The following is a 21,192-nucleotide window of genomic DNA, read 5'->3' as shown; positions in this document are numbered from 1 at the left end:
CGCTTTGAGTATAAGCGGGGAACGTGAGTTCAAATCTATGAAGCATGTCTTCATGTGTGAGAAGATCCTTATTCTTGGAGATTCAATATGGCTCAGTACGGGTAACCAGAAAAGACACACCAGGATTACTTGATACGAGAACTGGAAGAGATCCAAAGAAAAGTAGAACGATTTGTTCTGAGTAATTTTCGACAAAGGAGTAGTGTTACGCAAATGTTACGCACTTCGGTCTGGGAAGACTTGGGAGACACTGTCAGATCAGACCAGCAGACAGCCTGTAAGTCTGGTGGTCGGTAGTGTTGGCTACTGAATGCATGATTCGAAGCAGTGTATCGATTCATTCAAGTGTCCGAGTGAATCGATTCACAGGAACGGCGAGCTCACGGCACACGATTCAGCTTACTCCCAGCGGACAGTGCTGAGTGGCGCACTCACTGGACGTTGACGAGGAGCCGAGCTTCCGCTGCAGCGAGACATACAGTGAGCCATAGCACACCGAAAGAATCGTGAACGAGCACGGCTCAGTGAGACACAAGATACACACGGCTCTTTATCGGCACACTGGTGGAGAGCCGAGCTTCCGCTGCAGCGATACATACAGTGAGCCATGGTACAGTGCACTGAAAGAATCGTATGCTATAATGGATTCTCGAGCTCCGCTCATTTGAAAATAATACCCACTTTCATTCACTGTCCTCTTCTTACAGGGAGGTTTAAATAATAGATGAATTTATTTTCGGTGTTAAAAAGGCAGTCAAAACATAATTCTAAAGTAGCTAGTAAGTAGGAAGGCTATTAGGTTATACTATTTATTAGTTTAATGAATATTAGTATTATAACTTAGTTGACATTTGACAATTAATTAAACTCGACTCTAGCCTGCCCTATGACTGTGAGTCATGCTCATGACCACTCAAAAGTACCTGTTTTATATTGGGAAGAACGGCTCAGTATTGTCTCAGTTCGTATGTCACATCGTTGCACAAGACTTCAATAATATGTGGACAGTAAGTGAGCCGAATGACGCAATAACAGTATGTTGAATCAGAAAACCACTGGGCTACTGTACATCTCGGGTAGCCTATACAAAATATGACGATTTTAAAAAATCCTCTGCTGATAGAAAAATACAGTACATATTTTCAAAAGTTGGACGTGCGGTTAGTATCGCGTAGCTATGCGCTTGGATTCGGGGGATGGTGGGTTCGAATCCCACCGTCGGCAGCCGTTAAGATGATTTTCCGTAGTTTCCCCATTTTTACACCAGGAAATTAATTAAGGCCATAGCTGCTACCTTCCTAATCCAGGACCAATCCCATCCTGCGTCGCCGGAAACCTTCGATGTATTAGAGTGACTAGCATTTTTTTCTAAGAAAGGAGTTCATAGTATGAAGACCAGATGGCAGCAGCGAACAATGAATGCTGTTGCTGCTGTCTTACCATTACATACTACACAGATGCAGTAGGAGCGGTGACTCTAATGTGCCGTGAATCGGATCACTGTATCGATTCAGTAACGTGAACGGAATCAAATGAATCGATTCAGTAAAATGAATCGAATGTCCCATCACTAGTGGTCGGGGGAATGGTCTGAGAATATGTAAGCATGTCACCAGACCAATTTTGTTTGGGCGGTCTGTCACTACAACCTGTTAAACCACGTATTCACTCCGCAGACTGGTCTGTTGTCACAAAGTGATGCCAAGTTGTACAGTTGTTTACAGCTCATTTTATTACTACGTAGTTTATTCCGGTATCGTGTTGGATTTACTTGAGATATGTATATCTTGGTCTTCCTCGAGGTCGCTTTCCGGTAATGAATTCTCCCACAATAGTTGCCATCATCTGAGAATGATGTAAGAAAAACTTATTTTGTGAATTAGTTCTCTTCTGATTTACTTTATGCAGTACCCCGGTATTTGTCTCCTTTTCTATCCACGTAACTTTAATGATCGTACCGAAACAGCACATGTCAAAGGCCTCACGATACTTTAGGGAACTTTTGTTTATTGTCCTTGCTTCTGGAGTGCACAATAGAACAGTCAATCGAATGCATATAGGATCCTTATACGAAGGGCTGGATTGAGTTTATTGCTACACAGTAACGTTTACTCCTGCACAAAAACGATCTTAGCTTGAGCAATACGGTTCTTTATCTCTGTCATACTCCTTCCATCCTCGGTTATTTCCTGGACGTAATAGGTAAACGTGATCAAAGTGATCTTGTCATTGTGGATATTTAAGTGGAGTTGTTTCATTGACTACGGTATGGCAGCTTTCATATGAAACAAAACCAATGGGACTTTCTCCGGTTGCATTTTCTACTTATGATCCCCATTAATACCATATAATAATCTGAAAACAGAATGTTAACATCTTTATACAAATCGAGACATATTTGAGATAGAGGTTCGTATTGACTCGCTCTGTAAATAGCATCGTTACTGACCAGCTTTCGTAATCTGCAATCTCAATCTTCAAACTTTCTAAAGATGTTACTTTTCCGTGGCAAATTACCTGCATTTCAATAGGCACGACATGTGAACAACTGATGACACCGGATATATCAATTTAATAACTTATTTTTGTTCGACAGAATTAACTAGGGAAGGATAAATTATTGGTCCTTAATAAAATATGTATTAATTATTAAAAAGGTTACCAGATGTGTATATGTCTGTGTATAATTACACTCCTACTGATAAGTTAATGTCGTATTCCAATCCCAGGGCCTATGATCGGCGTAGTTCATTAAAGGAAAAGTAGGCTGCGTGCTGAATGTATTCGGAATATAAGAAATAAATATGTGCACGAATGCGAAAATTGCGACTTGTAATAGGACTGTTGCAATGAAATAATGTCAGTAATTGTTGAATGTTGAACGGTCTCGTTAACACGAAGATCTGTTTGTTTGACATTTGGAATTTAATGAAGTGACTATCTTGAATTGGCCGATCTGAACATGGTAATAATGTTTTCAGCTCGTATCCTGAGCTCAATAGAAGTGCTTAAAGTGAGAAGAGAGAGATCATTACCAGAGTAATTACTAGTACATTACACTTGGAGATTTCGAGTTCTGGATCTAGATAGAAAATATGACAGGCGAACAAGTCGTGAGGAAAATATCTTTTTTTTTAAACGGAGCTTGAGGGCAAACATTGTCGAACAAATATGCATATTCAAATTTTCTGGACAAATTCCTCGCACGTAGAAGAAAAAAATGTGTTATATGGACTTGGGACAGGAAACGCTTTATGTCTGTGTTAAAACGTATTTTCCATAATTCTTTATAGTGCATTAGTCATCGGAAACGCACAGGAACAAAATCTACCAGCACAGAGTGAATTCGCAGTGCTGTTAGATCGCGCAGCTTTGACCTTGCATTCGAGAGACAGTGGGTCTAACCCCACTGTCGGCAGCCCTGAATATGGTTTCCCGTGGTTTCCTATTTTCACACCAGGCAATGCTCGGGCTGTACGTTAATTAAGGCCACGGCCGATTTCTTCCCTTTCTTAGCTCTCTCCGCTCCCATCGTAGCCAATTGTTATAAAGTGGGTTTTTTGATCGCGTGTAGTAGACAATAGAAAATAATATCCGTTACTGATTGTTTTTTTTTGTTTGTTTCTTGTTTGTTTGTATCCTTCTATGGTGATATTTTAATTCGTTGAAAATATCTAAATTTACCATATCCAGTCATAAACTATGTAAGTATAAAAGTGGGTTCCCAGGGCTGAGTGGCCCAGACGGTTGAGGCGCTGGCCTTCTGATCCCAACTTGGCAGTTCGTTCCTGTCTCAGTCCGGTGGTATTTGAAGGTGTTCAGATACTTCACCCTCGTGTCGGTAGATTTACTGGCACGTAAAAGAACTCCCGCGGGGCAAAATTCCGGCACCTCGGCGTCTCCGAAAACCGTAAAAGTAGTTAGTGGGACGTAAATCGTATAAAATTAATTATTATTAAAAGTGTTTTCCAAGAATTTTGAGTTTAAATGTGCAGAGTTCTAACTCTCTTCCATTCCACTTCTAAATATCTTCTTTACGTCAGATACGAGACAGGTAGAGAAGCTGAAATCTGTATCCCATCGAGCTGAGGATCTTGCTAACATGTCCTGCCTCTCATTTCCAACAGTTCCAAGCGTGACCTTTTACCCCACTAAAACATATATGAAATTTTCTTGTAAAGGGGAGTTACAAATGAAATATTTGGTTTGTTGACAAAAAAAAGAAATATTTTGTTTTATTCGTAAAAATATAGTCCATTCCTTCGCCTGTCAGATATTGGTATCAATTAAGTCACTTCGCCATTTTTAAAACCCTTAGTGACCGTTTAAAAGGAGAGTGCTGTGTATTTGAAGGCCTACAACACGCCCTGAAGCAGCACAGTTAATTATGTCCTTGTGGCTCAGGGCAGAAGAAGAAGAAGAAGAAGCAGTGATCAAGAGTTCATGGGAAGAAGACATATGGCTCAGGGCAGTTCTCATGGGATTACATAATCTCTTACTTTTTCTCACTTTGCAATTTTTCAAATGTTTGCAATTTTGCTCTGTACAAAATGCTCCCTGCGATACAATTCGTACCAGAGTTTGTTCTAACTTGGTAAGATTGTTCTCAAAGGTACAAGTATTTAAATTTGTAATGGGTTTTCAAATACTTTAAATTTCAATATGTTTTTTGATGTGCGGTGTTGGATTAATATTGAATTTCTGAAATTTAGAAACAAAATTGTAAACATTTCTGGGCAGAATTCATCTGAAGCTAAAAAACATTCCTGCTTCTATTTCTACGTACCAAATATCAACAAATTTTAAGACTAATAAAATGAAAACTGTTACGCAAAGGACAGGACTATTTTATTTATTAATTAATTTATTAATACAACTTCCCCCATGAGGAGGGTGCCACAAGGGCAAAGTATGTGAAGTACACTGCATTTTGTCTTCTAAGTTTGCTAATATGCCAGATAGAAATACCTATCACAAGGCTCCGGAATAAGTTCGGAACGAATTTGGATTGTGGCATGATGTATGGTTCTTCAAAGGTTATATATATGGTTGCGGTGTATGGTTACTGAATCTCGTATTGCGGCGATAGCCATGTCGTGAATTCGTGTCCGGTTGAGGCCGCGAGAATCCCATAGCTGTACAAGAAATTTAGGAATTGTGCCTCGAGCTCCTATCATGAGTCCATGGACGGAAATATTGATAGAAGTCCTTATAGTAGTTCACGGTTGGCTAGTAAATCGACTTTTCTTCTCGGCGTCCACCTCTTCGGCCTGGCCAACGCGCGACTCGAAGCGTATTGCAGGATCTAAGATTAGTTCTTATTTTTAAGTATAAAAAATATAAATAAAATATATACCAACACATCTGCACACTTCTAATTTTGTAAAATATCTGTTTATCTGTACCTAAATGCAACAACTGAATTTGGTAAAACTCGAACAAAAACTGCGGAAGTTTTAGATTAAATTCCTCTTGTTTGAGGCAAGTGGATGTAGATTAGATAATCACTGGATAATTGAGCACTATAATCATTTTGTAATCCCCATATTACTGTATTTTTATAGCAAAGAGTTCTGTTTGAAAAATGGTAGTAGATGATGCTATTCTGTATCCCCGTATAATGAAGATGTTTTTATGTTCCGCTGATTTTTATGGAATTCCGCCTCTTACTGTTGGAGAACATAGCCGTTTAAACATATGGCAGCAGCATACTGGAACGTGTGCAATGGAAGGCATTTTCCGTGTCCGCCGTAATCTGTTTGGAGGCTGACAATTTTCGCATCGAATACATAGGACGTGATTGCTGACTCCTGCAGAAGGCCAGTGTGATTAAAATGCAGGCCATTGTAAGTAGGATTTGTAAAATTGATAATTACCCTTGTCGTTGTTTGAGTCATTAGTCCATGGACTGCTTTGATGCAGCTCTCCATGCCATCCTCTCCTGTGTTAACCTTCTTATTTCTACCACATCTGCTCTAATCTGCTTGTAATATTCATACCTTGGTATAACCCTGCCGTTCTTACCGCCTGCACTTCCCTTAACAGCCAACTGAACAAGTCCTGGGTGTCTTAATATGTGTCCTATCATTCTCTCTCTTCTTATCAAATTCAGCCACCGAGCTCGATAGCTGCAGTCGCTTAAGTGAGGCCAGTATCCAGTATTTGGGAGATCGTGGGTTCGAACCCCACTGTCGGCAGCCCTGAAGATGGTTTTCCATGGTTTCCCATTTTCACACCAGGCAAATGCTGGGGCTCTACCTTAATTAAGGCCACGGCCACTTCCTTCCCACTCCTAGCCCCTTCCTGCCCCATCGTCGCCGTAAGACCTATCTGTGTCAGTGCGACGTAAAGCAAATAACAAAAAAAAATAACAAATTCAGCCAAATAAATCTCAGTTCGATTCAGTATCTCTTCAGCCGTGATACGATCTACCCATCCCACCTTCAGCATTCTTTTGTAATACAAAAAACCTCGTTTATCCGGCCCTCTTTTTTTTTGGTATTTGCTTTACATCGCACCGATGGAGACGATGGGATAGGATAGGAAAGTCCTAGGAATTAGAAGGAAGGGGCCGTGGCCTTAATTAAGGTACAGCCCCAGCATTTGCCCGGTGTTAAAATGGGAAACAACGGAAAACCATCTTAAGGACTGCCCACAGTGGGGCTCGAACCCACTATCTTCCGATTACTGGATACTGGCCCACCCTCATTAATCAGGATCTCTGGTTTACCCGGATCGAAAATAATAAAAATTTATTTTTAGTCGTACAGTATTTTTTTTACGGCGTCGACTCTTCTTGAATGTATTTTCCGCCAAGGATAGTTAAGGATAGGAATTGGAAGTAATTCGGCCACGATCTATCAAAGGTACCGTTTTCGCCTTGAATTGAGAATGGATAACCGTGGAAAATCATTCCCAGTACGGCCGAAGTGGGATTCGAACCCACGCTCTTCTGAATGCAACGCAATATGAATTCACTGATGTGAATTCTAAAATGAACCCGGCGCTCAATCAGAAGAAACAATGACTCATGGAGAGGCAACAATGCAGCTGGACAAACTGTTGGCCTGTTTAGAATCCTTGACTGAAACCACACCGGCAGAACTGTTGTTAGTAAAACGTCTTCGTGATCGTGCTGCGCGCAGACACTATACAAATGTAAAACAGAAAAAACTCACACATTATTTTAGTGCATAAAACAGAGTCGTAAATGTACGAAAAGTGATGTGATATTTTTTGTACAATTGAAAAAAGTATACTATACAACTTACGTTCATAGATCATATAACATGTGCTGTATTTGTTTTTTCTTTTTTACCTTCAAATTATCCGGATTTCCGATAATCCGGATCAGTTCCGGTCCCACTTAATCCGGATAAACTAGGTTCTTGTATACCACATTTCAAAATCTTCTATTCTCTTCCCTTCCGAGCTAGTTATCGTTCGTGTTTCACTTCCATACAATGCCACGCTCCAGACAAAAGTCTTCAGAAATATCTTCCAAATTCCTGTATCAGTGTTCGAAGTGAGCACATTTCTTTTCTTAAGAAAGGCCTTCTTTGCCTGTGCTAGTCTGCATTTTATGTCCTCCTGACTTCTGCCATCGTTAGTTATTTTACTATCCAAGTAACAATATTCATCTACTTCAGGGCCTCTCAGGGTGCATGCGCGTGGTGCATGCACTGTGCACGGTGCAAAAGACGACTTGGCTTGGTTGACCAGAGTGCACTCCTATTGCTCCTCGATTTGGAGCAATAGCGCTTACTCTCTCTTTCCTCACGCCTGTCTCGCTTGCTCCGCCTGTCTCCCTCTGCCCCACTTGCGCCGTAGCGCTCCAAATCCGGGCTGACTTGAGCCGAGTATAGGCGAGTTGAGCCGAGCTTAGCCGAGTAGCCCAGAGACGAAGCGTTGATCCGAGCCATGCCGAGCGGCAGCGGTGCACAGTGCACGGAGCTCTTGCGCCTCTATCTGCACGCGTGAGATTTTGGGCGTTTGAGAGGCCCTGATCTACTTCATTTAAGACTCTTCTAATCTAATATTACCGATATCACCTGACTCCGTTCTATTAGCTGCTTCTGTGGATCAGTGGTAGAGTGTCGGTCTCCGGGTCCCAAGATAGGTGGGGTTCAAACCCGGCAGAGGTAGTCGGATTTTTGAAGGGTGGAAAAAAAGTCCATTTGACACTCCTTGTCGTACGATGTCGGCATGTTAAAGATCTCTGGTGACACATTTGGTGTTTCGGTTTACTCTTTCTGCCATCTAGTGAGCCTAGAGTACAACAGAACGTCGAAATTGACGAGCAGATGGTGTCAAACCGAAATGTCTGCACACGGTAGCTGAGGCCATACGATTATTATTATTGTTATTATTATTATTATTATTATTATTATTATTATTATTATTATTATTATTATTATTATTATTATTCGTTCGTTTGCACTCCATTAATTCTGTTTTGGACTTATTTTCATCTTGTACTCGTTCTCCAAGACTCTGTCCATACCATTCAGCAGTTTCTCCAAATCTTCTGCAGACTCAGATTCTTCCTCTTCTTTTCCTGCCGCTTTTCCCACACCTGTGGGGTCGCGAGTGCGAACTGCGTCGCACATGTGGATTTGGCCCTATTTTACGGCCGGATGCCCTTCCTGACGCCAACCCTCTATGGAGGGATGTAAGCACTATTGCGTGTTTCTGTGGTGGTTGGTAGTGTAGTATGTTGTCTGTATATGATGAGGAGAGTGTTGGGACGGACATATACACCCAGTCCCCGAGCCAGAAGAATTAATCAGAAGCGATTAAAATCCCCGACCCGGCCCGGAATCGAACCCGGGACCCTCGGAACCGAAGGCCAGTACGCTGACCATTCAGCCAACGAGTCGGACCTTCTGCAGACTCAGATAAAATATCATCGCCAAATCGTAGGAATTTGGAGTGCGATTTCCTTTCCAAATTGTTCTTTCATTTCTTTACCGCTTGTTATTTATAAACATTGACAAGGAAGAGAGTCAAACTGCATCCTTGCCTTACTCCTTTCTGGATTGCAGCTTCTGTTTTTTATATAGATGTTTAGATAAAAAAATTGACGGTAACAGATTACAATTACCTCCAGAATCTCAAAGAGCTTGGTCCGTTCAACATTATAGAATACCTTTCCTAGACCTACTGCAACCTCATGTTTCGGAATCCTTGCAAAATTTAAGATCCTGTTTCTATAAGCAGAATAACATTCACGTGAAACCCCAAGATTGTTTCGTAATTTGCAGAAGATAACAGCTACCAACATCCTTGTAAACTTTTCCAGCAAACATCAATTGGCAAGTTAAATATAAAGTACGGTAATAGAACGATGTTACGAAATAGAATTGTGAATCAAGGTGTTCTTGTTGCTAGTCTGACCACTCCCCATAACACTCATTTTACGATGATCCACTTTCGCACAGACAATAACAAGTTAGCCAGTTCTTCCCAAAGCCACATCACCGCCAAAGTAAAGGTCAGCACTCACGCACAGGTGGTCTTCGCTCCATATTCAAGAGGTCACTGGTTCGATTAAGACTGACCAGACTGGTCTGCCTGTTCGAAGATTAATGGAGATGCCAGAAGTAACCTCTTTCATCTCCAAACAGTGATGATCACTAATTGAGATGTCAGCGTTATTTCAAGCCTTAAATTTCCAGTGAAATTACTATTTTAGTCATCCATCAAAGGTGAGACCATAACGAACTTTACATTATCTATAACAGTGGTTCTCAGACTGCTGTACAGGTACCCCTAGGGGTACACGAACAGCGTTGAGGGGAAAAAAGGAAGAATGGAAATAAAATAAGTAGAAGAATATGTATATATGGAGCCACGGTTCGCTTGAAAGTTTCTCCTGGACTATGGCACACCAGAAAACTGTGCCACGCCAAGCAGGCGCACTCATCCCATAGATATTTCGATGGTTCACAATGGTCTGAATTCCAGAATTAAGATCGAAAATGTTCATCCATATTTATTAATATGATATTGAGGCTAAAACCTAGAGTTTATTGAAACTTCCATACAAACAGAATATCCTGATTTAATTTATTATGATTGTATTATACTTGATACAGCCCCAAACTCTTAAATTTCTTGTGATGTCTTATAAAAAATATATTTTATTTCACAATCGTCTTATTTGCGATGTGGATTTAAAAGAATGGTTTATACCGGGCTGAGTGGCTCAGACGGTTGAGGCATTCGCCTTCTGACCCGAACTTGGTGGGTTCGATCCTGGATCAGTTCAGTGATATCTGAAGGTGCTCGAATACGTCAGCCTCGTGTCGGTAGATTTACTGGCATGTAAAAGAACTCCTGCGGGACTAAATTCTGGCATCTCGACGTCTCCGAAAAATTTAAAAGTAGTTATTTGGACTTAAAACCAATAACTTTATTATTAAAATGTTTTATAATCAATTAAAATGCCTCAGTTATTAACCAAGTACTCATATTTTTGAACGTATCATTGAGGGATTTGTTTGTGGGGGTACATTGAGCTTTCAGTCGTGAGTGAAGGGTAATATCTCATTATAGTATGATAATCTCGGATCTATAATATTAGTTGTTTCCTAGGAGTCCTTCGCCTGTCAAATGGAAGCGAGACTCCGTTACTCCCATACGTCCGAGGCTTGCTTCGAACGTTCTAAGTGTGCTCGGTGAAAATTCTATGAATCAAGATGCTACCCTGCTTACACACAACACCGAGCTCGATAGCTGCAGTCGCTTAAATGCGGCCAGTATCCAGTAATCGGGAGATAGTGGGTTCGAGCCCCACTGTCAGCAGCCCTAAATATTGTTTTCCGTGGTTTCCCATTTTCACACCAGACACATTTTTTTTTGCTAGTTGCTTTACGTCGCGCTGACACAGATAGGTCTTATGGCGACGATGGGACAGGGGAGGGCTGGGAGTGGGAAGGAAGCAGCCGTGGCGTTAATTAAGGTACAGCCCCAGCATTTGCCTGGTGTGAAAATGGGAAACCACGCAAAAACATTTTCAGGGCTGCCGACAGTGGGGTTCGAACCTACTATATCCCGAATACTGGATACTGGCCGCACTTAAGCGACTCCAGCTATCGAGCTCGGTACACCAGACAAATGCCGGGGCTGTACCTTAATTAAGGCCACGGCCGCTTCCTTCCAATTTCTAGGCCTTTCCTATCCCATCGTCGCCATAAGACATATCGGTGCGACGTAAAGCAAATAGCTTACACATAGTCCCAGTGAGGATCTCTCCTCTAACGGGCTAGGGATCACCGGTGGACTGTACAGTACTAGCCGCCTGAACACAAGGAGGGCCATGACTCAGAATATGTTCGAGATGCCCACTCCCATTCCATTGCAGCTGGTATCCTGACACTCAGGACCACATACTGGGCCACTCAGCCGTTGTCCATGGTTCACGAACTGGGACGTGACTTCAGTAACCCACACAACGAAAAACAGGTGGGAACACTAGCAGGAGATAAAGGCTACGTTACGAATGAACTCGATGGATGAAACGTTGCGCATAAACCGGCTTCGGTGGTGGGGTCAACTGAGGTCAGTGGAGGAAGGTAGGTTTCCTAGGATGATAATGGACTGGGTTATCGAGGATAAGAGAAGTAGAAGGAGATCAAGACGACGATGGTTAGACTCAGTTTCTAATGATTTAAAGGTACGAGGTATAGAAATAAACGAAGTCACAGAACTAGTTAAAAACAGAGGATAGTGAGGGGGTTTAGTAAATTCACAGAGGCTTGTAGACAGAACGCTGGAAGGCATAAGTCTATAATGGAGATGTATGTAATAACTTTTCCTAAACCTAAACTCACATTGGAAGAATTCTTACGTAGTTGTGCCGAGCACCTCGTGGACGTAGCAAAGGAAATGAGGTGAGGATGTAAGATGTACTTTAGACCATGTATGAGAATGAAAATGAGGCTGAAATGATTAGGTAAATACTACTCCATGTTTTCACCTTGAAGAGCTGTTCTACAGCTTTTGCGCTCACAACTTTATTTTATTAAGTGGTACAGATCCAGTTTCCAGTTTAATAGGGCAGCCCGCAGAAATGCTGTATTCTCCAAATTGAAATTACTGAAATCATTGGCATTGGTTTTAATGTCAATGAAACACATCCTGGGGCATATTAGTGATGCTCTAACTTTGAGCTTGCCCTAGGATTGAGAAGAAATAAGTAATGATTCTCGTGCTTCTGAGTATTGAATTTTACGGGAGTGGTTTAGCTGGTAACGATCTGAGTTTTCGTGTTAATGCTAAAAAATATTCTACACTGAAGAAAATGGAAATTGCAACACCCAGAAAGAGTGGTGCTACGTTGCTGCAATTGAACACGCAGGACAAGTGTTCGGTTGTGCTTCGATGATTACACTTTCAGGTCCCTCTGATCGCAAGTTTGGAAAACAGTTAATACAGGATGTGCCCACCACGAGCTGCAATACATTGAATTCTTCGAGGCATGGAGTCAATAAGGCCCTGGATCGCTTCCTGAGGAATGGTGGCCCATGTTTACTGCACTGCACGGGTCAGTTGTTCCAGAGTTGTGGGTGGCTGAGGACGGTTGGCCAGTTGTCGACCCATCATGTCCCACACATGCTCAATAGGACTGAAGTCCGGGGATCTGGCGGGCCATTCTAAGGTTGTGATGTCGTGGAGAGCTTCTCTGGAGATGTGTGCAGTGTGAACTCGGGCATTGTCCTGCTGAAACATCCCATTAGCAATGTTCGCCATCATAGGGACAACCACTGGATTGACTACCCTATCAACGTACTGTCGAGCAGTCATAGTGCCCTCAACAAGCACTAATTGTGATTTCACATTAAAGCAAATAGCTCCCGAGACCATAATGCTTGGTGTTGGCCGTGTGTGCCTCTCAACAATAAGATCTGGGCGGCCCCTCTCCCCGCTACAACGGCGCACACGATTCTGGCGGTCACTGCGGGCGAGACAGAAGCGCGATTCATCACTAAAGACGACCCTATTCGTCGACCCACGTCGATCTTTCTCGACACCAGGCCTGCCTTACACGTCGCAGTTGTGGGGTCAATTGAACACCTTCTGCAGGGACACGGGCTCGTAAGACAGCTGCACGCAGGCGATTACCAACTGTTTATTGTGTAACGTGGGGTGCCACAGCTGCTCGAATTTGCGCTGCTGTTGCATGGGGTTCCATCCGGGCCATCCAAATGATGCGGCGATCCTCTCTCACAGTTGTCTGTCGCGCTGGGCCTGTGCCAGGTCTACGAGTGTGGGTACCTTCATTTGACCACTGCTGCCATACACGTTGTGCCGTAGATGTCTGTCGGCCAACACGTGCAGCGACAGTCCTTAGCGATAATCCAGCCTCACACAGCCCAATTATCCGAGCCCTCTCAAACGACGACAGTTGTTGATAGCGTGCTCTTCTCTGTCGTCAAGGCATGTTTGACGGGGAACACTTCACTGCACAGACTGCAAGTCAACTACGCTACACCAGAGTCCGTATACTGGAGTTGATTCCTCCGCGACCAATCACGTAAGGAGACCTGTAGCAACAATCCAATGGGTCTGAAACTTTGATCGTTTACATACCTATATGGGATCGTTCCATATCTTGAAAATCAACATAAACGACCAATGCTTTCATGGTGTTGCAATTTCCGTTTTCTTAAGTGTATGTCTTCGTAATTAATGTTTACCAATAAACATAGTACATGACTATGAAACTTGGATATTAAAAAATTAAGCCGAGAAGTGTTTGGAGAGATTTACAATGTGGTTGTGGAGAAGTGTGGAGTAAGTGGAATGGACAGAAATAATGAAAAATGAGGAAGTACTGAAGAGGGCAGAAGATGGGAAGAAAATAATGAGGAGGGGCGGATGTTGTGGAAATGTCATCTTTCTAACGTAGACTTACGTTCCCTGACAACGGGTACATGGAAAGGAATAAATTAAACGCTTTTAGTGTTTGGGTAGAAAGCGTATATGTTTAATGTCTCAATTGGCAGATATAAGGGACAAGGTTGCTACCTGTTGCAAAAAGTATTTGAAAATATGAAACGTAGCTTTTACGAAATAGCCCTTTAAATTAAGGCAAAATGTGTGCTAAATATGTGACTTCAAACGCATAATCTGTCATAAGATGGCGCTGTGTTGACTCGCGTCGTCAGTTGGAAGTTGATTTTTTCAAACATTACTTACATTTATATATTGTGCCGAGCAACTATCCCAGCACATTCGACAATTCATTTATTGATCTTACTTTTACTCGTAATATTATTCCCGAGTTCTTAAATTATGTCTCTTATTTCTCGTATCGCAGGCCCATACTACACCGAGGTATTACTCACATTCCAGACATACCACGTTATGAAAAAGGAAAATCCACAGCCTGTTTCCATTCATTCGACCGGATCAGGAATGGAATGAATGAAGCCGCCATCTAGCGGCGAGGATATGAATTGTGCCAGCTGTCGAAGCCCGTCGCACTCCTCTGGGTCAATGATTAATGACTGACAGATGAAATGATAGTGGAGAGTGTTGCTGCAATGACAGGGAAAACCGGAGTAGTGGGAGAAAAACCTGTCCCACCTCCGCTGTGTCCCTCACAAATCTCTCATGAAGTGACCGGGATTTGAACCACGGAAGCCAGCGGTGAGAGGCCGGCGCGCTGCCACCTGAGCCTCGGAGGCTATGCCACGTTCTACTGAATAAAATGTATTATCCACATAATATTTGTCTTTTATTTCTAATAAGTAGGCCTAAGTCTACGAAACACTCCAAACCTTACAGCCGTTTCAGCCTCCCGCCATTTTTTTTCTTTGTTTAGTACGTTCCTCAGTATTATAGAACAAACTTTAACAATACGTTCTTATTTTGAATTCTTTTGATTTTGTTTTGCCTATTATCAGTCATTATTTCACTTTTCAAATAGGTTTAGGTCAATATATAGCATTCTGAAGAATTTTTAGATCAATCTAGAATGTTTTTTTAATTGCCAGGCTGATAAAAGCCCACAAGTGACAGTTGCTGTTATGAAGTCTTCGAGTTGGTTTCCGCAGGGCAGTTTGGACTGTGATATAGATAAAACCTGCGCAGATTCACAAAATAATATCTTCATACGTTCTTTTTTTTTTTTTTTTTTTTTTTTTTTTTTGCTAGGGGCTTTACGTCGCACCGACACAGATATGTCTTATGGCGACGATGGGATGGGAAAGGCCTACGAGTTGGAAGGAAGCGGCCGTGGCCTTAATTAAGGTACAGCCCCAGCATTTGCCTGGTGTGAAAATGGGATTCATACGTTCTGTATCCGCACTTCCTTAATCCGCACCCGCATCCGCGAATGATTATCCGCAGAAACTGTAGATATTTACCTACAGTATATTACACCCAAGGTATTGAACCGGATAGATCAGTTAACATAATACAATAGGCCTGACACCTGGCACCAGAACCCCTGCAATTACAGGCTTATGAGGAAGTTTCTCTTGCGACAACTACAGTCGTATTGACCTCTTCCTCCCATTAACTGCGGGCAGGAGGCAGATTTAGGTCATATTTACGGCATATTTACGGCTTTATGATCTCAAGGCTCTTTATATGTCACCATTCTCCCATACCACTGTCAAAGGTCGCCTAATCACAAGAGTATACCTGACTGAAAATCAAGAATCGTCATTATTTAGAAATGATCAGCAAAATTATCCTCAAGATCTTGATTTGCACTGCAGTCACAGTCAACATTCGGTGTATAATCAATCGCATCTTTTGAGTGTAGTCTTAGTTCTAGGTATTCCAGTTCATGTCTTCCAGACAGGCCAAGATTATGAAGTGTGTGCTGGAGTTTCTTCTGTTGGCTGATTCCAGACGGGTTACATGGACTTTTGTTGCCGGCATTGATTTCTACGACTGGAGTTGCTTCGGTGTTTTTACTTAATTTCCTGCGTGACCTTAGATGTACTCTTTCATGCCCATGGAGGATGGCGATCGTCCACTTCTTGTCTAAGTTTCTTAACTACTACTTGCTGTCGAATTGCAGTAAGAGACATGTACGTTCGAACCCCGCTGAACCGAAACCCGGCTTAGCCGAAATGCTCTGGCAAAATTGTATTTTAATATTTTGTTTTTACCCTCTCGTTCTTAGCCGTCATTATTAGTAAATCTCTTGCTATATGTGCTGGGAGCTACTAGGCAGACCCGATTTTTATATTATGACTTATGCCAGAATGGACGTGCAGCATAAAACAAAACAGTTTCTCTAGTTCGTTCCATGATACAATTTTTCTTGAACAAGCGGGAATTATTACAGTATTACTACTACTATTATTATTATTATTATTATTATTATTATTATTATTATTATTATTATTATTATTATTGTATTTACGCGAATAAAACCCGCATATATAAAAAATTGTGGCACGAAATTGGGGTGCGAGTTTTATTTGAGTTAATGTCGGCATTTTTCAAAATCAGCCTTCCTAAAGTTAGGGTGCGGGGATTATTCGCGTAAATACGGTATTATTAAGATTATTATTACTGTATTATTCGTCATGAATATTATGCAGATGACTCCGACTTTGACAATAGCAGTTCTGAGAATCGAGTTGCAGCAGAAGTTGGATTTAATGCATTTGAGGTAAGGTTGATTTTGAATTTTTATTAAAATATAGTACCACACGCCTAATTACACTACTGTAATAAATTTACTGTATATAGTATTCAGATCGGAAGTAAGAAAATAAATATTTCATTATTTCTGGTCGCTTTGCGCTTTGTTGAAAAAAGCAATGAATCTACAACAGCTCATGTATTGTTGATTGAACGGTGGCGCAACGTAGCTGCACGATAGCCCTGCAGCAAGAAAATTCAGAAAGTCACTGATGTTATACAGTCTGTAACATTATGTAGACATTTTAGTGTTAATAAACTGTATGCACTTTTGCTTAACAAAGTTTATGTATTTTTATTTCGACATTTAATTTTTGAAAATATTTGCCATGTGTCATCCGAAAAAACGCGTCAACCGAAGTGGCTCCGTCCCCTTTATTTCAGATAAACGGGGTTCTACTGTATTTGAGGTTTCAGCCTCCTCGCCAGCGATTATTCAGCAGTCGGCTAATTAAATACGTCATGACGCTTTCCTGCAGACATGACCGTGAAAAATACTTTCATATCTACTCCCACAAGTCTATTACTGGACAGGAATAATTAATAGTGTGTATAATTAGACAGTGTAAAGTTCATCACGACACCAGGTCCGTTTCGTGACGTCAATATTACGAGGCACAGGGGATACCCAACAGCTACACAAGCTTCGAGAAATTTACCTCTACCGGGCGAGTTGGCCGTGCGGTTAGGGGCGCGCGGCTGTGAGCTTGCATCCGGGAGATAGTAGGTTCGAATCCCACTATCGGCAGCCCTGAAAATGGTTTTCCGTGGTTTCCCATTTTCACACTAGGCAAATGCTGGGGCTGTACCTTAATTAAGGCCACGGCCGCTTCCTTCCAACTCCTAGGCCTTTCCTATCCCATCGTTGCCATAAGACCTATCTGTGTCGGTGCGACGTAAAGCCCCTAGCAAAAAAAAAAAAACCTCTCGATTCTAGAATGTCTCCGTTTCTCATTCACGCTCATTTTTCTATACTAACTCCCTATGTAGATCAATAATAGAGTAGAGTGTCATTCTCTGGGTGAAAAAAACACGTGTTCAAACCCGGGACAGGTAGTCGGGTTATTGAAACGGGTGGAAAGCACATTTACTACTTAATATCGGCATGTGACAGATCTCTGGTGACACGTCTGATGTTTAGCCGACAAGATTAGTTAAAACTCAGCCATAGACGCCCAATGGAGATCCCTATATCTACCATCTGATAGAGTAAAATGGAACGTCCAAATTGACACGCAAGCAGCCAAAATTGTGTCACATAAAATGTCTGCACACAGTAGCTGGGGCTGTACGATTATTATTATTATTATTATTATTATTATTATTATTGTCCGACTCATTGGCTGAATGGTCAGTGTTGGGGCCTTCGGCTCAGAGAGTCCCGGGTTCGATTCCCGGCCGGGTCGAAGATTTGTAATCGCCTTTGATTAATTCTTCTGGCTCGGGGACTGGGTGTTTGTGTTTGTCCCAACACTTTCCTCTTCATATTCAGACAACACACCGCACTACCAACCACCACAGAAACACGCAATACTGATTACATCCCTCCATATAGGGTTGGCGTCAGGAAGGGCATCCGGTCGTAAAACAGGGCCAAATCCACATGTACGACACAGATCGCATCCGCGAACCCACAGGTGTGGGAGGAAAAGCGGTAGAAAAAGAATATTATTATTATTATTATTATTATTATTATTATTATTATTATTATTATTATTATTATTATTGCTAGGGGTTTTACGTCGCACCGACACAGATAGGTCTTATGCCGACGATGGGATAGGAATGGCCTAGGAGTTGGAAGGAAGCGGCCGTGGCCTTAATTAAGGTACAGCCCCAGCATTTGCCTGGTGTGAAAATGGGAAACCATGGAAAACCATCTTCAGGGCTGCCGATAGTGGGATTCGAACCTACTATCTCCCGGATGCAAGCTCACAGCCGCGCGCCTCTACGCGCACGGCCAACTCGCCCGGTATTATTATTATTATTATTATTATTATTATTATTATTATTATTATTATTATTATTATTATTTGAGCCATCAGTCCATAGACTGCTTTGATGCAACTCCCCTTGCCATACTATCCTGTGCTAATGGTTACATTTCTACGTAAATACCACATCCAACATCTGCTGAAATCTGCTTCTCATATTCGTACCTTGGTCTACCCGTACCGTTCTTACCACCTACACTTCCCTTAAAAAGTAGCTGATCAAATCCTGGGAGTCTTAAGACGTGTCATATAATTCTATCTCTTCTTGTGGTCATTTTTTGGCAAATCGATCTCCTTTCATCACTTCAATTCTTCTTTTTATTTTTTTTACAACTAGCTTTACGCCGCACCGACACGGATAGGTCTTATGGAAACGATGGGATACGAAAGGCCCAGGAGAGCGAAGGAAGAGGGCATGGCCTTAATTAGGGTACAGCCCGAGCATTGCCTGGTGTGAAAATAGGAAACCACGGAAAGCTATCTTCAGGGCTGGCGACAGTGCGATTCGAACTATCTGCCGGATGCAAGCTTATAACCGCACGGCCAACTCGCCCGGTCCACTTGGATTCAGTATCTCTTCATTCGTGATTCGATCTACCCACCTGCCCTTCAGCATTCTTCTGTAACACCACATTTCGAATGATTCTATTATCCTTCTTTCTAAGCTAGTTATTTTCCATATTTCACGTTATTACAATTTCACACTCCAGAGAATAAATCTTAAAAACCATCCTTCTAATTTTCATATCTATGTTTGATGTGAGGAATTTTCTTTTCTTAAGTAACGCATTTCTTGTTTTTTCTAGTCTGCATTTTATGTCCTCCTTATTTCTACCATCGTTATTCTACTACCCGAATAAAAATATAGGCCTAGGGAGTCTTTCACTGTCACGCCCTTCCCCTTCGTGGCCCTTGCCTTTCTTCGTCCGTTACTTCGTTTTCCGAAGTGACGGATCCCTTCCTTCTTCTTTTTTCTGTCTCTCTACCCCCTGTGTGTGGGGGACGTGGACGAAAAATACACCCACGGTATCCCCTGCCTGTCGTGAGAGGCGACTAAAAGGGACGACCAAGGGATGATTTTCTTAGAACCATGAAGCTAGTTTTGATTATTACCATGACAATCATTGCAATCACATTCAACTGGTATTGTTAGTTTTGGAAAATATCAAACCTATTCCTTTCAAATATTAAACATATTCCTTAGAAGCGAATGGTAGGATTTAATACCATCGCCTTATTCATGGCTACGATATCCGCTCATCTTAGTTTTCTTTAATTTGCTTTACGTCGCACAGACACAGATAGGTCTTATGGCGACGATGGAATAGGAAAGGGCTAGGGGTGGGAAGGAAGCGGCCGTGTCCTCAATTATGGTACAGCCCCTAGCATTTTCCTGGTGTGAAAATAGGAAACCACGGGAAACCAATTTCAGGACTGCCGACAGTGGGGTTCGAACCCATTATCTCCCGAATGCCAGCTCACAGCTGCGCGCCCCTAACCGCACGACCAACTCACTCGCTTCTTCTTGTTGAGTCGTTGGTAGAGATGCACTGAACTTTTTCGTCCACCTCCTATCCACGTTACTTCCGGGCTTCACATGTTATCACAAACTATTTGCCATTAATACTTCCAACTATCTTTCGTCACTTTTTTCTTACGTCTCGTCCTATCATGACCACAAATACAAGATCTGGCTCCTCTCTTTCCGTACCTGTACACCGCACTGACGCTTACAACCGCTCCTTCATAATCTCTGTGTCCAGGTTATGGAATTCGCTACCTGCCAACATTACAGGCAAGTTTAAAGTGGCTTGCCGCGAGCGTTTGCTAAGTAGATCCCACTGACTTTCTGGATAATTGTTGAGTGAGTGAAGGACTAAATGAGATGAATGAATGAATTACAGTACTTCAGTTACGACCGAGCTCGATAGCTGCAGTCGCATACTGTAAGTGCGGCCACTATCCAGTATTCGGGAGATAGAGGGTACGAACCCCACTGTCGGCAGCCCTGAAGATGGTTTTCCGTGTTTTTCCGTTTTCACACCGGGAAAATGCTGGAGCTGTGCCTTAATTAAGGCCACGACCTCTTCAATCCTAGCCCTTTCCTAGTCCATCATCACCATAAGATATAGACTATCTGTCTCAATGCGACGTAAAACAATTTGAAAAAAACTTGAGTTACGTCATTAAAAGTGATTTATTTTTTGTATATTTAAATTAAAGAGTATATTTTATTGTAATTAACATTTTTTGTGCTATATGCATTTGTAATTATAAATTATGTAATACTTTTCTACTGGTTAAGTGTAAGAGAGGGCCTTGAGCCCTAACTTCTTCTTCTACTACTTCTTCTACCGTTTTTCCCACACCTGTGGGGTCGCGGTTGGGAACTGTGTCGCACATGTGGATTTGGCCTTGTTTTACGGTCGGATGCCCTTCCTGACGCCAACCTTATATGGAGGAATGTAATCACTATTGCCTGTTTCTGTGGTGGTTGGTAGTGTAGTGTGTTGTGTGAATATGAAGA

At 42.0% G+C, this 21,192-nt stretch overlaps 1 protein-coding gene across 1 annotated transcript in view; it reads left to right on the top strand.

Moving 5' to 3' along the window:
- The first annotated feature begins 213 nt into the window (after positions 1 to 213).
- LOC136884784 (cuticle protein-like) overlaps positions 214 to 21,192 on the top strand; it is a 41,161-nt gene continuing 20,182 nt past the window's right edge. The window contains exons 1-3 of the mRNA XM_068230037.1: positions 214 to 277; positions 12,401 to 12,547; positions 16,569 to 16,639. Coding sequence (XP_068086138.1) covers positions 214 to 277; positions 12,401 to 12,547; positions 16,569 to 16,639 — 282 coding nt within the window. The remainder of the gene's footprint in view (positions 278 to 12,400; positions 12,548 to 16,568; positions 16,640 to 21,192) is intronic.

The sequence above is a fragment of the Anabrus simplex genome, chromosome 13, assembly GCF_040414725.1.
Source record: "Anabrus simplex isolate iqAnaSimp1 chromosome 13, ASM4041472v1, whole genome shotgun sequence".
NCBI lineage: Eukaryota > Metazoa > Arthropoda > Insecta > Orthoptera > Tettigoniidae > Anabrus > Anabrus simplex.
The sequence above is the reverse complement of the archived record's forward strand: the minus strand, read 5'-3'. Positions and strand labels throughout refer to the sequence as shown.